The sequence below is a fragment of the Sceloporus occidentalis genome, unplaced genomic scaffold (assembly GCF_023333645.1).
Source record: "Sceloporus occidentalis isolate IW3139 unplaced genomic scaffold, rSceOcc1.0.p SCAF_1, whole genome shotgun sequence".
Classification (NCBI taxonomy): domain Eukaryota; kingdom Metazoa; phylum Chordata; class Lepidosauria; order Squamata; family Phrynosomatidae; genus Sceloporus; species Sceloporus occidentalis.
In genome coordinates, this window is record NW_028316981.1 from 6,963,573 (window position 1) to 6,985,227 (window position 21,655).

General features: G+C 41.8%; 1 protein-coding gene across 3 annotated transcripts; it reads right to left on the reverse strand.

Annotated features, from left to right (window-relative positions):
• Window positions 1–1,366: 1,366 nt before the first annotated feature.
• On the reverse strand, window positions 1,367–16,444 carry LOC149320543 (uncharacterized). 3 transcript variants are annotated; one of them, XM_089503965.1, is made up of 6 exons: window positions 16,315–16,444; window positions 10,369–10,859; window positions 10,149–10,269; window positions 9,359–9,444; window positions 8,880–9,000; window positions 1,367–5,027 (listed from the first exon to the last, which is right to left on the reverse strand). In XM_089503965.1, exons 2-6 carry the CDS (start codon window positions 10,783–10,785, stop codon window positions 3,655–3,657), a joined length of 2,118 nt encoding a protein of 705 aa, XP_089360091.1. In that variant the 5' UTR covers window positions 10,786–10,859; window positions 16,315–16,444; the 3' UTR covers window positions 1,367–3,654. The 3 variants fall into 3 exon arrangements, with proteins under 3 accessions (XP_089360091.1, XP_089360107.1, XP_089360099.1); XM_089503981.1 differs by lacking the exon at window positions 16,315–16,444 and adding an exon at window positions 12,791–12,853; XM_089503973.1 differs by lacking the exon at window positions 16,315–16,444 and adding an exon at window positions 12,289–12,363.
• Window positions 16,445–21,655: the final 5,211 nt, after the last annotated feature.

Genomic DNA, 21,655 nt, shown 5'->3' on the forward strand with positions numbered 1-21,655 from the left:
CTGCAGGCCCAGGCCCATGGTCTCCCTGACTGAGTCTACCATCTGACAAGCGGCCTTCCTCTTCTTCTGCTGCCCTCCACCTTCCCCAGCATCACTGTCTTTTCTAATGAGTCCTTCTTCCTCATGATGTGACCAAAGTATGGCTTCCAGGGAGATTTCTGGCCTGAGGATGGAGCAAGCTTGTTTTCTGCTGCTCCAGAGAATAGGAACTATATGGATGCAAGCTTCAAGAAACGAGATTCCAGCTCAACATTAGGAGGACCTTCCTGACAGTAAGAGCTGTTTTGACAATAGAAGACACTTGGAGAGTGGTGGAGTCTCCTTTGGAAGTCTTTAAACAGAAGCTGGATGGCCATCTGTCAGGGATGTTTTGATTGTGAGTTCCTGCATGGCAGAATGGGGTTGGACAGGATGGCCCTAAGAGGTATCTTCCAACTCTATGATTCTAGGCAGCTTCAGCATTATGAACATGGTGATGGAGGGTTGGAGAGACAGACTCACAGAAGCACCTCTGCAGTAAACAATGCTTCTTGTCCCATCTACCTCAACAAGCCTTTCTTTTTTTCATACTTTTCCAAACAGCCCTGCAAGGGAGGCCAGGTTGAGAAAGTCAGCTTTGCCCAGGGTCCGTTCTCATGGCTGTTTGGGGGACTCCAACCCAAATTGCCAGAAATCCCACGCCAAGGCTGTAACCTACATAACCAGACTGACTCAAAGGCAGCTTGACATCCATGCTGGGAGGTTGCTCAAAGGATAACTGGTTGGAGGAGTTTCAAGGAACATCTGCAATACTTGTTGTTTTGACAGAATAAATGGAAGGCTCCCTGATATTAAGGGCCTTAGCTGGTTACACACACACACACACACACACACACACACACACACCTCAATTTGCTGGCTTTTGTGTGTTTGGCCTTCATTCAAATAAAAAAGAGGTATGACAGGGTGTCAAATTGGATTATTTCTGCAGTGCAGACACAGAGAAGAAGCAGCAGCAGCAGCAGCTTGACAAAAGGCAGGTTTGTGACTGATGTCATCATATAGTTTTCGCCAATATGATTTTAACACCCGCAGCCAGTGGCACTGTGAAAACTTGCAACATGTTTTTGTGCATTTTACTTAGCTTTATAAAGGTATAGCTGTTTTGTGGATTTGGATGTTACTGTGCATTGCTATATGGCTAACATGGCTACCCCTGGATATATCACATTTTTCATGTTATCCTCAAGATCCCCCCCCCCCCCCGATCTGGTATTCTGGCATCAAAATGACTATTTTGAACAGGAAGATGTGTTGATCAGTGGGTTCAGTGTGGTAAAGCATGAAAGCGTATTTCAGTTCTCAAATGAAACAGACACAGTTGTAGAAAATAAAAAGAGTAAGGATTTATTATATAACAATAAGGTTAAACATGGACTAATACCACTGGGAAAGCTGGTCCTTCTTAGGTCCTTAATCATAAATTAATTCCTTTTCAATACAAATTCTGTACTAATAAAGTGAGGTTTAAAAACAAGTCACAGATCTGATCTGATCTTGGAAACTGAGCAGGTGAGTTATGGTTAGTACTTGGAAGGGACACTGCCAAAAAATACCAAGTGTTGTAGGTCACATTTCAGAGAAAGGAATGAGAAATAAACCCTGTCAGTATTCTCTCTCTAAGAAGACCCTTCAAAATTCATGTGGTTGTCATTAAGTTGAAAGGTGACTTGCATTCACACACATGGTGAGTTTTAACTATGCGTAATTGAGATGCAGAATACCGTTTAGCAACACTTTTTCTTTTATAGTAGAATATGTTTTTGTGCATGTGCTTTATAGACTATAGCAAAGCCTTTGACTTCATAGATCATGAAAGTGATCTATGGAATGCCCTTAAAGACATGGGAGTGCCAACACATCTGATAGTCCTGATGAGGAATCTGGAGTCAGGACAAGATGCTACTGTCAGTACAGAATATGGGGAAACATAATGGATAGAAACATTGATAGAAATGGGGACTGCAGTCAGGAAATCAGAAGAAGATGAAGAAGGGAGCAGCTATGAAAGAACTAGAAAAGATTCTAAAATGCAAAAGTATACAACTGAGCACAAAAGTTAGAATCATATAAGCCATTATATTCGCTATTACCATGTATGCATATGAGAGCTGGACAGTGAAGAAAGCGGATAGGAAGAAAACCCATTCCTTTGAGATGTGGTGCTGAAGAAGAGTGCTAAGGATCCCATGGACAGCCAAAAAGACAAACAAAGGGGTCCTAGAGCAGATCAAGCCAGAGATCTCCCTAGAAGCCAGGATGACCACACTGAGGCTGTCATACTTTGGACTCATCACGAGAAAGAAAACAAAAACAAACAGCTTCATTTATATACCGCTTCATACTGAACTAAGTGTCTTAAGCAGTTTACAACTGTAAGCTACTTGCCCCCAACAAGCTGTATACTCATTTTAGCAACCTTGGAAGGATACAAGCTTGAGTTGAGTTTGAGCCCCCTTACCTGCAACCTTATGGTTTGTGAGTGAGTGGCTTGCATGCAATAATAATAATAAATAAATGTTTTATTTGTATACCGCCCTTCCATAAGATCAGGGCGGTTTACAGCATTTAAAATACACAAAGATTCCATTAAAACCATATCAAAATTACATCAATATACTACAACACATAACAAAAGCAAAATAAAAACAACAACAAATGCCCCCGGGTTAGCCAACCATTGCCAGTGCGGCCTTTGCGGCGGGGGGGCCTATGGGGACTTAATCGGGGAATGCAATTTAAAACAGGCAGGTCTTTAACTCCCGTTTGAATTGGGCCAGGGAGGTAACTGAGCGGAGCTCTATGGGCAGCGTATTCCAAAGGGCCGGGGCGGCGATGGAAAAAGACCTCCTAGAGGTGGAGGATAACCTCGCCCCGGGGACCCTAAGGAGTTGCTGCCCAGATGTTCTGAGGGTGCGAGGTGCAAGAGAGGAAGGCCACAGGCCAGATGGATGGACTTTTTAAAGGAGGTCACAGATTTTATGGGGTTGCAGGAATTGAACAGAGCAGTGGAGGACAGTGGGTCTTGGAGATGTCTCATCCATAGGATCACCATGAGTCGAGATTGACTCAAGGACAGTTAAGAACAAAAAATGTTTCTGAGGTTGAAGTAAATACCACATCATGTTGTAAAGGTCTTGAGGTTAAAGTGTCAACTGTTCCTCTAATTCAGTGGTCCCCAAACTGTGCCCTTTAAGAGATTTTGCACTTCAGCTCCCAGAAGCCTCAACCACATTGGCCAATAGTCTGGGATTCTGGGAGCAGAACTCCAAAATCCCTTAAAGAGCACAGTTTGGGGGCCACTGCATCTTCTCTCATATCAGTATTTCCTTAGATTTAACTTGTATTTTAACTTGCAAGTTTTACCCCAGAAAAGACTTGAGGTTTGTTCCCAGCCACTGCTTTTGTACTTTATTTTTGCTTCTTTTCTAGTTACTGTAGTGGTCTCTTACTTTACCTACAACATTTGTCTCAGATATTGTCCTAATGAGTTCAGGGTTCCTGCCAGCCTCTTTTTCATTGATGAAAAGTGAACTTTGTCTTTTGGCTGAAATTTCCAACAACAAAGTATAGAAACTCTTTTCACACTCTTAATATTTAAATGGTGTCTCCCCTTTATGAGTTAAATGATAAATAGCAATTTGTCCCTTCTGAATTAAACTCTTTCTGCACTCCTACCAATGTGTGATCTAATTGATGTCGAGCAAGGCTATTCTTCTGAGTGAAGCTCTTTCCACATTCCTGGCATTGAAATGGTTTCTCCCCCGTGTGAGTTAATTGATGAGAAGTAAAGTGGGCTTTCCGACTGAAACTTTTTCCACAATCCAAGCATTGAAATGGTTTCTCTCCTGTGTGAGTTAATTGATGAGAGGTAAAGTGGGCCTTCCGACTGAAACTTTTTCCGCATTCCAAGCATTTAAAGGGTCTCTCCCCTGTATGAATTGTCTCATGACGGGAGAGGTTTTCCTTCCGAGTGAACATCTTTCCACACTCCAAGCACTGAAATAGTTTCTCCCCTGTGTGGGTTACTTGATGACGAATGAGGCCTTTCTTCCAGCCGAAGCACTTTCCACATTCCAGGCACTGAAATGGTTTCTCCCATGTGTGAGTTAATTCATGACCTGTGAAATCTGACTTCCAAATGAACCTCATTTCACTTTCCAAGCACTGAAATGGTTTCTCCTCTGTGTGAGTTAATTGATGATGAGTTAAGTATGACTTCTGACTGAATTTCTTTCCACACTCCAGGCATTTCAATCGCTTCTCCCCTGTGTGAGTTGATGAATCAACGAAGCTTGTTTCCTGACTGAGGCTCTCCCCACATTTCTCACCTGTATGCATTGTCTCATGACGAGAGAGGTTTGCTTTCTGACTGAACCGCTTTCCACATTGGAAGCACTGAAATGGTTTCTCCCCTGTATGACTTAATTGATGACGAGTTAAGTATGACTTCTGACTGAACCGCTTTCCACATTGCAAACACGGAAATGGCTTGTCTCCTGTGTGATATAGAAGACTTGTCCTTGAACTGAAGCTCTTTCCACACTCCAAGCATTTAAACGGCTTCTCTACTTCATGAGTTGTTTGATAATGAATGAAGCTTATCTCTCCATATTCCAAGCATTTCAAAAGTTTCTTCCCTGCATGTTCTGCTTCATAGTTAATCTGGTGTATCTTCTGCCTTGGGTTGTTTCTACACTCCAAATCTATTAATGATTTCTCCCCTGAGTGCAGTTTTTGGTGTGACATAAAGTGTGACCTACACCTGAAACTTTTGCCATATTTCCAACATTTAAATGGCTTCTCTGTTATTTGATCGGTTTCATGGGAAACCAGTTTTTTCCTACAACTACTCTCACCATCTTTAAAAAATTGTTCTCCTAGGTGAGTTCTCCTGTGAAGATTAAGCTTTGATCTACAATTGAAGCTTCTCCCACAAATAGGACAAAGACATTCACTTCTGTCTTCATTTCCAATTATATCACCACCTAGAAATGAGAAAAATATATGGTCAAAGCACAAGAGAGGACAAAAAACCCAAAATAAAATGACTGCCTAATGACCATTACTGGAAAGACAAACGAGACCCCAGAGCTTCTCCAATGGCATTCCTGGGAGCCCTGTGGCAGAGACAGCTCAAAGTAGAAAGATCTTTGAAGGAGCTCCTAGTTGCTTGCATCCATCAAAACATGAACCCAGGAATTATCCTGTCTCTCAACTGGGTTTAAAAATAATGAGTATTGGGAACTGCACTGTGCTTCACAGCTGCTACAGCAAATCTTCAATAAACAATGTTTATTATTATTATTATTATTATTATTATTATTATTATTTTCTATCCTACCTTTCTCTCAAAAATGTGTCTTGATCAAGGGAAGTAATAGTACCACTTTGTTCTGATTACGTCAGGCCTCACCTGGAATAGTGCTTCCAGTTCTGGGAGCCACAATTCAAAAAGGATATTGAGAAGCTGGAGCATGTCCAGAGGAGGGTGACAAAAATGGTGAAAGGTCTAGAAATCACGCCTTATGAGGAGCGAGCAACTGAGGGAGCTGGGTAGGTTGGGAGGTGATATGATATCCTTGTTTAAATAGTTGAAGGGATATTTGTTTCAAGTTTGGTTATTGTTAAAAGCTATAAGCCACCACAATTCAATATAATTAAGGTAAAATAGAAACAAATGAACAGTAATAAATTTAAAATAGAATAATGATTGCCTGCACCATTTGTGGGCTTGCCATCCACGGATTTAAGCTCACGCAGATGGCAAGCCTAGGGGGACAAATGGTGTGTGTGAGTGCACTGCGCACACAGCACCACACACAGGAGTCATTAGAATCAATGGGGGTTTAAATCCCACAGTTTTTTCCCTACATGTGGGAGGGTCCAGAACAGATCCCATGCGTATAACAAGGGCCCACTGTACATGTAACAAGCAAGTTATCAAAAAATATATATATACTAGTACAAAAATATAAAATAATCTTTAATATAAAGTAAATTAAATTAAAAGCCCCCATGTTGTGTACCATGTATCCTCATCATCTCCATACAAATCTGCTCAAGGGGAGGTCTATTGGAAAAGGAGTGGAGAATATGATTAAAGAACTTTTGTCTAGGGCATTGCAAAAGATAGTGGTGAATGTCCTCTACTTTCCTTGACTTACAAATGCAAAGTCTTTGATGCACTGGACTATTATTGGCTCTTCCTTTCAAATAGGTGGACGGCATACACTGAAAGTGTAGGGCTGTAAACACTTTTATAAGTGGGGATGAGGTCAATTAAAAATATTATTCCATTCCAAAAGATATTTTACATAGTGAACACCATAAAAAATGTGTTCTTTGGGAAGGCATCTGTAGGTCCCACCATTTGGAGGCAAGCTGAATTTTTTCTTTAACTACTTGTTTGACTCTGTTGGTAGAATAATTCAGAAAGCCTTCTACATTAATCCCACAATGATGGAGTATTTTCCTGACTGAATCTGTCCAAGAGTTTTGGGAGTGAGATTATAATTGCTCTAGGAAGCATTTTTAGGAAGCCAAGTGACACTCATGCTAGCCATATGAGGCTAGAGCCATATGCACACTGGCTTTAAGAGATATTAGCCTTGTTTCAGCTCTTAAATAGAAGCTGGTGTACCTTTAAGGGCAGCCAGCAGGAATTTCACAAAGGCATTCTGCACCGTTTCTAAAGCAAAAACATTATTGTATCCCCAAATCTCTGTGAAATGCAATAACTGTGGAACAATTTCTTCTGAAAGACCGCAACTGTAGGAGGAACCATATTGCCCCAATGGGGTCTACAAAACCTCCAAAGGGCATTAATGGAGTGGGAAAATTTTCCATGACAAATTTGAATTAAATCCCAAGCCCAAATATTTATAGTAGGATTGCTGTTATGTGGCTTTTGCATTCGGTCTCCAACTGTGAGGTTTTCTTTAAAAGTCTCCGCATCCTAACCAAGGTGCAAGAAATCAAGATAATATCATCTGCATACAGAAAGACTGGCATCCTGTATCAAAACTGGGAAGTATTCTAACCCTGTCAGATCATGAACAATATCATATATATATAAATTAAATAAGAAAGGGCCAGAAGGCATCCCTGTGGAACTCCCCGACATGTCAGGATATTGTCTGATAATAGTCCATTTGTCCCAAGTCTAACTTTAAGAGAAGTGACAGTATGTAACAGTTGAATTAAAAAGAGCAGCCTTCTATCAGTATTAATGGTGGCTAACTTTAGTTCTCAATCAACAAGGTCTAAATCAGAGCTGAATAAATAAAAATGGCAAAGAGTTCTTTTTTACCTTTTTGGGAATGTTTTTGGATCGCATGATAAAGGATAAAACATTGATCTATTGTAGATTTATTTTTCATAAATCCTCCTTGTTCTACTGCAATAATACTATATATTCAGCAGCCCAAGACTCCTATTTACCCAATAAATATTTTGAATATAATTTAGACAACAATATACAGTAAACCTATAGGTCCAACATTTCCTGGGTCAGCCATGGAACCCTTTTTTTAAACAATTATATTTACACTCCATCTCTGAGGGGTTTTTCCATGTTGGTTAATAGAAGTAAACAATGAGGCATATACTGGGAACATCAAGTGGGATTTGATCTGAATAATTCTCTAGGGAGCATATCTTTTCCAACGGCTTTTTAAGTAAGTAGGGAATTAATCAATATATTAATTTCATTGGGGGTTACTGGTTCCCAGTCAGGGCAATATAGCAACATTATCCAGAACATGATAGAAGTTCAGGAGGGATCCAGAAGAAAAGGGGATAAAGTGTGAAGAGAAGTGGATTTGCCGTTGCACAGAAATAATTTGGTTATCAGTAGGGCCATGTAAATTTCTTGTCCCTTTTGCCACCAGGGCCAAGAATTTAATGGAGTCCCTTTCCATGAGTGCCTAGCTCCATCCAAGTCTGCCCTTTTTTCCCTGAGTAAATTTGTGTACTTCATAGATTTATGTAGAACCTATAGTTTTTTAATGAATCTTCAAAGGGATGTCATATTGAGGATGGAGAAAGCTTGTTTTCTGCTGCTCCAGACACTAGGAAACGGAATAATGGATGCAAATTACAGGAAAAGAGATTCCACCTCAACATTAGGAAGACCTTCCTGACAGTAAGAGCTGTTCAACAGTGAAACAAGCTCCCTTGGAGAGTGGTGGAGTCTCCTTCCTTAGAGGTCTTTCAACAGAGGCTGGATGGCCATCTGTCGGGGGTGCTCTGATTCTGTGTTCCTGCATGGCAGAGGGGTGTTGGATTGGATGGCCCTTGAGGTCTCCTCCGACTCTAGTATTCTATGAATGAGATACAAGGCAGCTTACAACATATTTCAAAACACTTTAGGTTAAAAACTATAGAAAAGTATCAAAAGTATAAAAATTTCTAAAAACTAAATAACTGATCAATGTAAAAACATAAAACTTTAAAAACATTAACATTCATTAAAAGATAAACATTAACAACAGCTCCTCATAACATTAACAGCCAACCCCAGTCACATTAAACAAACCAATATTTCATTTTTATTGAGAAACAAAGAAAGCCCTTTTTTAAGGGACTCTCTAGGACAGAGGAGTTCCCCGCACAGTGCTACATAGTTAGCAGAGCATCTGCATCTTGAAATCCTCCACTGGAGTCTTGAGTAAGGTCAGCCAGCTTAGGACTTCCTGTGAAGAGATCACTGAAACCAATCCAGTAGGAAGGGGACAACGTAGACTGTTGAAATGCAACATGATGGTAGGGAGGGGCAATGGTATTTCACTATCATTTGCAAGCTGATTCAATTTAGCATGAGAAGAAGGGAACCTTACCCAGGGAGGCCACCATCTCTAAATTCTTCTCCATGACTTCACAATGCAGGGCCCTTTGGTCTGGATCCAGAAAGCACCACTCCTCATCGCTAAAATACACTGCCACCTCTTCAAAGGTCACCTGGGAAATTAGATACCCATCAACCAAACATACTGAAGTCATAGTTTTTTTTTTTTGTGGATTTTTAGGGCAATGCAGCCATGTTCTAGAAGAGTTTATTCCTGATGTTTTGCCAACATTTGTGGCTGGCATCTTCAGAGAATGAAATGAAGTCAATCAGGAAAGAAAATGAAGTAGCTTACGACTGCTGAATGCAATTATATTTTTGGTGTAACAGAGCTCAGAATAGCTTTAGTGAACAACTTTGACTTAAAAAAATGGAGAAAGGGAGTGCTTCTGCCTTGTTCATAGAGGAAAGCAGTGAACCAAGGTACCCAGCCTGACCCCTTCTTGGCCCTCCAGGGAATTTGGCCCTTACCTGATCCAGGGTCACAGAAGCTGGTCTTAGACTCTGAAAAGAAAGAGAGGAGCTGGGATCTATTGGCCATGGCTGTGTTTCGTTGCCTGGAGGGAAACAAAAAGCAAGACTGTTCCTCTGCTTCAGACTGATGTGTCAGACTAACTCATACAAACAAGGATAAAGACAAATATGGCTGACAGTTTTGGAGACTCATCATGATCAACATGTTGATCAAAGAACAGATTATTAGCATTTATTTTTATTATTCTTTGTTTATATAGTGCCATCACTATAAATGGCATTTTACAACAGAAACAACAGGAAAAAAATTATAAATTATTATTCTCAGGAAAGCCATCAGAAGGGTAAAATATCACTGAGGACTTACTGACATTTTCTAGGCATGAACATCCAACTGGGGGTAAAGAGGTTTCTCTGACTCTCATGGTTGGCAATAAATACAGTGCAAATATTTCACATGGAAAGCAAGTAAAAGCTGGGTACTGCCAGGTTATCAACCTTTAGAAACAGCACTTCAGCTGCAGGTTTTGTATCATTGCCAAGAGATACATCAGTTGTGCTTCTGTCCCAGAGTATTTCCAGCTATGGATAACTCAACCTCTTTTTTGTCATAATGGCTACTATTTTTCCCCTCTTTCAAATTGCTGGTTTGAAAAGTTGAAACAATACATTTACTGGATATGGATCTCTTCCCTCATGGGCTAAGGAGAGCAAATATACAGTCCACCTATTTCAGGCACGCTCAAGACAGGGAGACTAATCTGGGAAGCGTTCACTGATTCTTTACCCATTTTGATGGTGCTTCTCTCATCTCGCTGTACCATCCACTTGGACTGAACTGTGTTTCCAGAGTCTGAGAGAGCTTTCTCTGTCACAGGAAAATTACCAGCCTCTTCTATAATGTGCTCCTTGGGGGAGAAAAATAGAAGCAAGTGCCACAAAGTGAAAGATCAGAAGAGATAAATAACCATGAGGACCAGGAAATTACCAAAATAAAACTCTTTCACCTGCTGCTTTTCCTGCTTCTTCTCCTCTGCTTGGCTTAGGAGGAAACCTTCGGCAAGGGCAACCGCTTGGGAACTGGTTTCTGCTCCACATTCCCTGACCCAGCTGGCCATGTCTGGCGGAAGGACAGTAAGGAATTGCTCCAGGATCACCAGGTCCAGGATCTGAGCCTTGGTGTGTCTCTCTGGCTTCAGCCACTGAAGGCAAAGAGCATGGAGTTGGCTGCAAACCTCTCGGGGGCCCTCATTCTCCTTGTAGCTGAACTGTCTGAAGTGCTCCCGCTGTACCTCTGAATTGAATGTATCTTCTGTCAGGCTCTTCTGCGTAGTTACTCTGCAGAATTCCCCACTGCTCCCAGCTGGAAGACATGGAAGGCCTTTTCCTAACTGAGAACCAGCTGAGAAAAGATGCTTTTCCATCTTTTACTGATGCTCCTAGGCAGCTTCTAAAATGCCTGATCAGCCTTCAGAGAAAAAGACTGGGTACACCATTCCTAGAAAGGAAAAATATTTTATGAATGAGGCATGGTGAAGGATCTCTTTAGGTGGAAATGCTTAATCCTCAGTTTCATTCTAGATCTTTACCCCTTTCCTCCTCTGTATGGCAGACCAATACAGTACAATGACTGAATAAAAAACTATGTCCTCTCCTTCTGGGACAGAGACTGAAACATTAACCCTATCCAAAATCCATCGAATAGCTGTGTCATCATCAACTCATTCCCTAATCTCTCTGCTTCTCCTACTGAATCCATGTCCAGCTTCCCTTTAAAGTTCTTCTTCTTCGTCAGAAAAAGAAGCAGAGGAGGAGACTCAGTAGACACATAGCCAAGCTCTTTTCCCATTCAGTAGGTCAGTTGAGAATCAGAGGAGGAGTGAAGACCCCCCCCCCACCAGTCTTGCAAATGAGCTAGTAAAATGTGGGCTAGACAATGCAACTGTTAGGTGGATTTGTAATTGGCTGACTAGCCAAACCCAAAGTGTTCTCAGCAATGGCTCCTCTTCATTCTAGAGAGAAGTGACAGGGTTCTGTCTTGGGCCCAGAGCTATTCAACATCTTTATCAATAATAATAATAATAATTTATTTATATTTCCCACCTCTCCCTGCGGATAGAGGCGGGATTACATAAAAAAAAGTACAATACCATATAAGAATACAATCAGTAAAATAATGACAGTACTATTAATTCAATAAAATAGCTAAATTATCATCTAAAATTCATACACTCATAATCAGAAGTGGAGTCTCCTCTTAAAATCTCTTATAAAAGATCAGGTGGATAGGCCCGCTGGAAGAGATCCTTCTTAAGTACATCTAAGATGCACTTAAAGGCATCTGTGGTACTAAGACTAGGGTTGCCATTAGTCAGGACCTCCAAACCGGGACAAATGTAGGACAATTTTTTTGGTCCTACATTTGAAAAGGAGCCTCGCTGAGGGGAGGATTCCTTCTCCGCCTGGGCTCCGTTCTCAGCAAGGACGGAGCCCAGGCGGAGAAGGAATTCTCCCCTCAGGGAGCCTTCCCCCCCCCCCCCCCGGCCTGGGCTCTGTTTTTGCCGGCGGAGCTCAGGCGGGGAAAGAAGTTGGCCTTGGCAGGTGAGGCTTCTTTCCCTCCCTCGGCTCCAGCGGAGCCAAAGAGGGGAGGGAAGCCCCCCCACCAAAGGAGAGAGGCCTACAGAGGCCTCTCTCTTTTTCCCCCGCCACCGCTGTTGCACACTTTGCAACAAAGCCCAGGGGTGGGGGAAATCCTGGGGGCGGGGGCAACCCGGGGCGGGACCATGCGGACCCGCCCAAAACCGGGAAAGTCCCGCCCACAAGCGGGATATGGCAAGCCTAACTAAGACAGATCACCTCCGGTAAGCTGTTCCACAATCTGAGGGCCACGGCAGTGAATACTTTCTCTATGGGAAGCTGTTATTAACCTGGTCTTTGGATATTCAAATAAATTCTTCGCAGATGTTCTGACAGTGTGGGGTGGATTGTGTAGGGAGAGACGTTCCCTCAAACAACTCGGGACCAAGTCATGTAGGTGATCCAGTGACCAGTCTGGCTGCTGCATTTTGAACCAACTGAAGCTTCCGAACTTGGTACAGAGATAGCCCCATGTAGAGCACATTACAGAAATCTAAATGAGAGATAACCAGTGCATGTACCACTGCTTCAAGATCCTTTTTTCCCCAGGTAGGGGCGCAGTTGGCGTATCAACCAAAGTTGATACCAAGCACTCCTGGCCATCACATCCACTTATGATTACTGTAGAGATGGATCCAGGAGTACTCCCAAGCTGCAAACTTCATCCTTTAGGGGAAGGGTGACCCTGGTTGACAAATCTCCATTCCTGGACTTGGGGAACCTATTGCAAGTACGTCCGCTTTTTCTGGATTCAGCTTGAGTTTGTTTTCCCTCATCCAGCCCTATACCAACCCAAGACAGGCATCCAGAAGAGAGATGCCATCCTTTGTCACTGCAGCAGTCAGACACATAGAGAAATAGATTGAGTTTCATCAGTGTACTGATAACACCGCACCCCATTGTAACGGAGAGCATGCCCAGCTGACCAATCAGAAGGCAGCTGAGGACCAGCCAATAGAATGTGGGCTGGGACTTTTAAAAATTCCGAGCTGACAGTTGGGAGTCAGTTGGAACTGAGACAGTTTAGAACTTCAGTTAGGGTTGAGAATGTTAAGAGGGCAGTTGAGGGAACAGTGGAGTCCATGAGTTCCTGAGGGAATAGTTAGTTCCAGGGATAGAGAAAGTTGGTTAGGGGTAGAGTCTGAGTGGGAAAAGGCTCCCTACCATTATACTGCCAGGGCTCTAGGAAAGAGAGTGGCTGGAGTATAATATCCTGCAGGATAGTGTTAGCTTTGGGGACTGTTAGGTCTAAGAGTAAGAGCAAACCTTAGTAGAAAGACTGAGTGAATCTTAGTTATAAGAAACGGGTGATTTAGATAGAGAGTTGTAAACCCAGCGGTAACAGTAGCACAGTAGAGAGTACAACTGCAACAAAGTAACTCGTGCCTGAACTAACAGTTATATAGTATCATTTAGTTCAAGTCATATCTGTTTAAACCCTTTGTTCAATAAAGTTCTTATTTTGGTTTACCTAAAAGCTTGTCAGTCATATATATTATATCCACGCTACTAAATTAGTTAATAAGGTGAACCTGCCCCATAAGAAAGGGAATCCGTTACATATTTGGTGGCAGCAGTGGGATAACAGAAGTCCCGGGCGCTTGCCAGTACAGTGGTACCCCGGGTTATGAAAGTAATTCGTTCCGCCGCCGCTTTCGTAACCCGAAAGGCTTCGTAAGCCGAAAAACCCATAGGCGCTAATGGGGGAAAGCCGCGATTTGGTGCGAAATAGCGCCGAAAAGCACCAAAAGTTTTTTCGTAACCCGAAAAAACATTCGTAACGCGGAACAGTTTTTTTAAATAGATTTTTTTCGTAACCCGGAAATTTCGTATCCCGGCGCATTCGTATCCCGGGGTACCACTGTATAGGAAAGGGTTGTGGTTTGGGCATCCGTTACACCCATGTCCCTGGATGATCTTCCCCAGTGGCTTCAGGTATGACTTGGATGAAAGAATAGAGGGCATACTTATTAAATTTGCAGATGACACCAAATGACTGAATAAAAAGCTATGTCCTAATACCCAAAGGACAGGATCAATAACTTTAATAAATTAAAAAGCTGTGCCAAAACTAACAAAATGATTTTCAACAGGGAAAATTTAAGGTACTGTACTTACACAGAAAAAATAAAATGCTTAGATATAGGATGGGAAACACGACTACGTGTGAAAGGGATCTAAGAGTCCTAGTAGACTACCAGTTGAACAGGCTGCATCAATAGAAGTTTAGTGTCTGGATTGGGGGAAGTAATAGTGCCACTCTATTCTGTTTTGGTCAGGCCTCACCTGGAATAATATGTCCAGTTCTAGACATTACAATTCAAAAAAGATGTGGGGAAACTGAAGCATGTCCAGAGGAGAGCAACCAAAATGGTGAAGGGCTGGAAACCTTGCCTTATTCAGGGAGCTGGATATAGTTCACCTGGAGCAGAAAAAGTTAATAGGTCCATGTATAAAGGGGATAAGGCCTCTCCTTTCTCTGTGACCATTTTGACTGGGTGAGTTTGTAAACTTTTTAAACTGTGGGTCCCTTTTGTGGACCACTGGGGTGAAGCTATCAGCCTAATTTTATATAACTGCTAGCAGAGGCATTCCAAAGCATTCCTTGCACAAAGAGAATAAGGAAGCAGTTTCTTTGTGGCCATTTTGACTGGGTGAGTGTTTAAACTTTTTAAACAGTGAGTCACTTTTGTGGGTCACTGGGGAGTGGAACTAGCTGTTCAGCAGAACCAGAGACCTGAGTGTTGCCATGCCATCTCTGCCTATAAAGAAAGATAGATTTTTGCTGAGAGCAACAACATTCCTGGCTCTCAGATCTTGAGACATTGCTCTTGATGGATTTAAGATGCCTGCATTTCCTAATACATTTCCCTATGGATCAAGTCCAATATTCTGGCTCTACTCTGGGGATTTCTTGATCTTAATATTGTAGAACACCTGCTTTATATCTTGCTAATGATGATACTTCTTTCTGATACTGAAACCTTGCTTCCTTCCGACCAAAGCTCATGGGCTCTGGATACCTGAGCCCCATTTGCCCATTAGTTAAAGCAGGAGAGTTTGCTCTCAACAAAGACCTGGCCTTCTTCTCTGCCTTTCAAGAACCATGCCATCTGTCATCATCTGGCCTGGAAGGGAGTGAAAAGGCAGGCCCAGCTCCATCAGGGCTAGCCAGAGCAAGAAGAAGGGTCCTCCCTCCAGTCCATCTGCCTTGGTCCAGGCCTCAGAGAGAGAGAAGAACTGCTGAACCTGATCCCCTTCCCCACCACCATTCCCTTCTCCTTTTGTGTCATGTCTTTTTAGATTGTAAGCCTGAGGGCAGGGAACTGTCTGAATAACTGTCTGTAAGCTGCTCTGAGAGCCTTTAGGACTGAAGAATGGGGTATAAATACATTAAATAAACAAATAAGTAGAGATGCCCAGCCAATGCCCAGAACTCCCACTGGATTTAATAGCAGCATGTCTTCTGCTGTGCTCTTCCCAAGGAATGGATGGCAGGCTCATGCTGTCATTCTAAGTCCCAAGGAAAGGCAGTGGCCCAGGCATCTCTCCCAAACCCTTCCCCTCTGATGGACCATGAGGATACTACCGTCAAGGATGGCATCCTCATGCTGTGTCCGAGGGAAAGAGGAGGAAGGGTTCCCCCATAGAGATGGAAAGGGCCCCATGGAGCGCCCCAAAGTCCCTCCTTCCCTCTCCATGAGGGACTCTTCCTCCTCTTCCTCCTCTGATCCGGAAGTTGAACTGATCCAGTGGAAAAGGAGGAGGGCTGGGATGGCACCCTTCAGGCCTTCTGCTCAGTCTCTTCCCAGAAGACCTTTCAAGGGGGAGGCCCAGCAATCTCTCCCATTTTCCTCATACTTCATTTATTCGTAAACTGTTATTGATCTATCAAACTCTGTGGCTGTAGGGAAAAAGCAATGTTCCTTTTTAGTTTGTACCATGCCTTTCTCTTGATAATAGGCCTCCTGGCAACTAATAACACATTTAAAACAATCCAAGTCAAACATTCAATCCCCAACCCTTAGAACAGAGAGAGAAGGACTTCCCAGCAGAGAACAGATCTTTAACCCAAGAGTCCTGCCTCATTCGCATAAAAACAGAAGGCATCCATTTCCTCAAAGGGAGGTTTCCACCAGGAACAAAGACTTTGGGGGAGGAGATATTTTGCTTTCACAGATCCCCAAAAACGAAACAATGTAAAATTCAAAGAGGGAGAAGGAGGGAAGAAATAACTTAATGCTTATTTATCTGAAGAGACCCTTCTCCTCCCTCCTCTTCTTATTTCTCTGGAGGAGGAGGAGGAGGAGATTTACCAGGTGAAGAAGAGGCTCAGGGGAGGCGCCTAAAGAGGCTCAGGTCACTTTCCCTTCCTTCCTGGCTCCTAATCTGCAGACCCTCCTGGAAGGAGATTCGCACTCAGGGCCCGGAGGAGAAAGGAGGGGCTCTTGGCTGGGAGGAAGAGCAACCTCTCCTCCTCCTCCACTGTTTTCTTCCTCTCTAGGAACTCCTTTCATTCATTTTAACCCTTGGGGAGCCAAAGAGCTGCAACTTCCTCTGGGAATCCAGTATCTTTCATCCTTTTGCTGGTTTGGAGGTGAATTTTTAAAACATTTGCTACATTTCCAAGTAGACCAGAAAGCCACTGACACAAACACACCATTGAAAATGGTCCCTCCTCCTCCTCCTCTGTGCAGCTGGAGACCTTTTAGCAGCATCAGCCTTGAAGGTGGCCAAGGAAGGATGGAGGAATGCAAGCTTTCCAGGTGAAGCTGCAGCATCAGCCTCTCTGCAAGAAGCAAAACCAAAAAGCTGGAGCTGGGAAATAAGGAGAGTTTGCTCTGGGTGACTCTTCCATGGCTGAATGTGTGGAAAGACAAGGGCAGCTCCCTCCAGAACCCCTGACTTTGGAGCATGTGTGAAGGGCAAAACAGAGGCTGCATCCACACTGCTGAAATAATCCAGTTTGACACCACTTTAACTGCCAAGGCTCAGAGCTAAGGGATTCTGAGATCTGTAGTTTTGTGAGACTTCTCTGTCAGAGAGCTCTGATGCCACAACAACTACAGTTCCCAGAATCCCATAGCATTGAGCCATGACAATTAAAGTGGCGTCAAACTGGATTATTTATGCAGTGCGGATGCAGAGCAGCAGCAGCATCCTGACAAAAAGCAGGCCTGTGACTAACATTGTCATATGGATCTTTCCCCATGATGATTTTTAACATTTTTGCCTGATCAAGCAGCCTCTGGAGCTGTCAAAACTTGCAACATGTTTTTGTGCATTTGCCTTGGCCCCATAAAGATATCACTCTTATGGATTTGTATGTTCCTGTGCATTGCTATATGCTCAGCACAGCTACCAATGAATAGATCATAGATCATAGAGTTGGAAGAGACCACAAGGGTCATCCAGTCCAGGAACTCTCACTCAAAGCATCCCCTTTCACAGATGGCCATCCAGCCTCTGCTTAAAGACCTCACTGCACTCCGAGGGAGGGAGATCGTTCCACTGTCGAACAGCCCTTACTGTCAGGAAGTTCCTCTTACTGCTAAGGTGGAATCCCTTTTCCTGGACCTTGCATCCATGGCTTCAGGTCCTAGTCTCTGGAGCAGCAGAAAACAAGCTTGCTCCCGAATAATAATAGTAATAATAATTTATTTATATCCCACCCCAATATGACCCCCTTCAAATGTTGTGGGTTTTTTTTGTAATCTTTATTAAATGATTTTCGAATAAGATTACAAACTGAAGAAAATACAATATTTAAGAATGCATAACCGAAATTTAAAAGATTCTTCTTAACCCATTATCCTCCACTTCGTCTGACTTTCGGTGATCGAGGATTCTCTGAGTCTTTCCTTCTTCCAGTTGTGTGAATGATGTACCAGCTCAATCTGTACTATTAGATTAAATATCAAGTATCCCTCCATCAATGTTTCCATATGTAATTTGGACCAAAACACTATCTATTTACAATATAACATCATATATCTTAAAGAAAAGAAACCTATATTCTCAAGTTATTAAAATATGTACATCAAGTCATTTCTTAAACTGAATCCTCTAGGCGAATATAGTGATAGTAATAAAAAAAGAAAAAATCTGGCGGTCTTTAAATTGGTGTCAGCTCCTGTGGATTGAAGTTATGTCCTGAGATTAGGAGAGTAAGTGAAATACATAAGGAAAAAAAAGAAAAATTACATTGTAGTCCTACTTTAAGTTAATATAGTTCCAATCTCCATATCTCATCTCAAACTTTTTTTTCCTTGATAGTTTAAAATTTAAAGATCTTCTCAGCAACTAAAATTTACCCCACATTTCACTTTAAATTAAGAACTCTTATTCAATAAGTGATATGTCCAAACCCCATTCCTTGTCCCAGTGTGACATAACCTCATTCCACGCTTCCTTTCTTTTACTATTGTTCCGATTTTGTACCTGACACGATATAATATCCAACTCTCTGTATTCTCTAATTTTCATCATCCAGTTTTCCCACTTGGGTGCTTCACTGGTTTTCCAAAGACATGCAATTTCTATTCTTGCAGCTGTAATCAAGTACAGAAGTATTCTCCAATTGCGAGATTCATCTTTAAGGTCTAATACCTTTGTTATGTTTAATAGGAATAACTTAGGATTCAGCGGGATTTTTATTTCCAATAGTTGTTGTATGGATTTTTGAACCTTAGCCCAAAATTTCTGAATTATTGGGCATTTCCACAGCATGTGTACAAGTGTGCCCTGCTCCTTGTTGCATTTCCAGCAAAGTCCGTCCGAAGCCTTAAACGTCTTTTTCAACCTCCAAGGGGTTATATACCATCTGTTCATAACTTTTAAATGGTTTTCTTTTAGATTCTGTCCCACTGTAAATTTATCTGTCTTTTTCCATGCTGCCTCCCACTCCTCTAAACTTATGTTCATATTTAAGTCTTTAGCCCACTTCAGCATATAATCTTTTACCACGTATTTTTCTAAATTCCGACTCAAAAGTAATTTATACAGTTTTGCAATTTTTTTCTTCTCTGGTTGCCAAAGTATCTCATCTAGGCCGTTAAATGAAGCTTCTATCCCTCTTGTTTTTTTATCCTCTTTGTATTTCTGTACAATTTGAATATAATTAAACCAAGACACATCGAAGCCCTCTTCTAACAGTGTCTCTCTTGATTTTATGGAGTCCTTTGCAATACCTTGTGCAGTCAACAAATCTTTATATGTCAGAAACTTACCCTGGGAAAACCATCTCCCAAAGAACGCCTCTTGAGGGGAGGTCCAAAGGGGTAACTTAAAATAAAATAGTTTTTCCACTCTCTTCCATGTAACTAATAGCGACTTTCTGAGAGGGTGGTTGTCAAAATCCTTGTTTTGTCTCTTTTTGTCATAGCACACAAACGCGTGCCAACCGAACCTAAGTTGTGTGTTTTCTAAATTTAACATAAAAGGATCCTCCAGTTTTATCCAGCCTTGCAACCAAATTAGACTGCAGGCCCAGTAATATATTTGGATGTCAGGGAGTGAATACCCTCCTCTATTCTTTGCATCCTTAAGTACCCCCCATTTTATTCTGGGTCTATGTCCTTTCCACACAAACTTTTTAAGCTCTCCTTCCCAACTTCTAAAGATATTTTTCCTTATCAAAATTCGGAGGTTTTGTAACAAAAACATGATTTTAGGCATTACTGCCATTTTAATTGTAGCTATCCTCCCTAATAAAGAGAGATTTAACTGGTTCCACCTTCTCAGGTTTTCCTGGACCTCCTTCCACATCATTATGTAATTGTTGTCAAACAATTTTAAATTATCTTTTGCTAACCATATCCCCAGGTATTTAAGTTTTTTCTCCTCTGTAAATCCTGACCTTCCCTTTAGAAGTTCATTTTCTTCCCTGGTTAAATTCTTAGTTATCATCATTGTTTTATTTTTGTTTACTTTAAGCCCAGAGAAGGAACCAAAACGATCTAGTTCATACAGGACATGGTCTATACCTTGGTTCGGGTCCTCCAACACCAAAGCAACATCGTCTGCGAAAACCCTAGATTTTATTTCCCACCCTCCTTTTTAAAGACCTTTAATATTCTTATTTGAATTAATTGCAGTAATCAGTGTTTCCATAGCTGTCCAAAAAAGAAGAGGAGAGATAGGGCAACCCTGTCTCACGCCCCTGTAGAGACTAAATTCCATAGACTTCTCTCCGATAACCCATATCTGGGCGCTTTGGTTTGTTTTATCACTTGCAGAGGCAAATCTCTAAATATATTAACTTGAGAGTCATCAATCACCAAGTTTTCTTTGTAATTTTTTTGAAGACATCTTTCTTTCAATCTCGTAGTCGTGAAACAAATGACGATGTCTCGGGGCAACCCTTTTTCTTGGGCTATTTTAGAGCTGACTCTAAATAGCTTATCAGTCTGAGACTCAATCAGGTCCAAAGGAATGTCGAGGAAGAGGGATAGTGCTGGCAGAATTCTTTCTTCAAGATCTTCATTTTCCACCTCAGGTAATCCTCTTATTTTAATGGCCTTATCTTTATATCTTTTTTCCTGTATCTGTAAAAGGAAGTCTTCTTGGTATTGATGTTTTTCTATTTTTGTAATTTTTTTCTCCAGGTCCCCCATCTTTTTGGTATTCCGATGCACCTCTTCTTTAATTTCCAATATATCTCTATTTACCAAGTCTATTTTTTTCAACAAAACATCAATTTCCAGTTGTATATCACTCCTAATTTCTTCCCTTAGACTTTTCTGTTCTTCCCTAATTTCCAATTTAAAATTTTCCTTAAATTCCCGGAGTTCCTCCAATATTAATGACGTTATTTCAGGTTGTTTACTATTGCCCTCAACAGAGTCGCGTCTGGCATATTGCTGGTTACCACTCATATTTACCTTTCTTAATTTAGAACTTCTTGTGTCCATTGGCTAGAGAGATAAAAACTTTCTCCTTCCAAAATTTTTCCGTCGTTTTAAGTTGGAATATCAAAGTCAGGGGGTAAATTAAACTCCTTCACCCCACAGCAAGGTTCTCTATCTCTCAGTCTCCTTTTCCAACTTGTTGAGATCTCTCCTCTGTTACTGAGGCTTCAGCTGGTCTAGCTTAGCCTTTACTTCAGCTGGATTAGGGGATTCAGGTGTTTTTGTTCTTGTCGTTAATTCAGTTACCAAGAAAAAAAAAATTATTTTAGGCTCCACAGCTCAACATTAATAAGTAAATGAATGGCCTCAAAAATTTTTGCCAGTTATTAACTTAACTCTGGATTCCTTCTATCAACCAAGGGTGCCGCATTTTATCAAGTAGCCCTCCTATTCTCCCATAGCTTTAGATCTTCGGTTCAAAAAGAGAGGAGGGTTTTTTTTGCAAGCGTCCAAACACTACCTAAGTTGTTCCAGCACCCCGCACGTAGTGTCTTTCTTAATAAAGCACCATGCAATGTGAGAAAACAAAATAAAGTCCAACTCACTATTTCTCTTCCTTCCAAATTCTGGAGAGGATTCAAGGTTTTGGGGTCTTATCTCGATATCACCCGAAAGACAATATTTTATGTTCTCTGTTCGCCACCTCGCTGGGTTCTTCTCGAGGTAACTCCACAATTTAAAAAGGTTGCGCCTGAGACTGAGGTCCGAAGACCATCTCTCTGAAACCCCGGCTGTCTTGCGACCTTCC

What these genes read in the sequence shown, in the direction of transcription:
- LOC149320543 (XM_089503965.1), bottom strand. Translation starts at nt 10,785, where the DNA reads ATGGAAAAGCATCTTTTCTCAGCTGGTTCTCAGTTAGGAAAAGGCCTT. An exon ending in GAGAAGCACCATCAAAATGG is followed by an intron (nt 9,445 to 10,148) that starts GTAAAGAATCAG and finishes GTTTCCCTCCAG; the next exon opens with GCAACGAAACACAGCCATGG. An exon ending in AGAGATGGTGGCCTCCCTGG is followed by an intron (nt 5,028 to 8,879) that starts GTAAGGTTCCCT and finishes TCTCATTTCTAG; the next exon opens with GTGGTGATATAATTGGAAAT.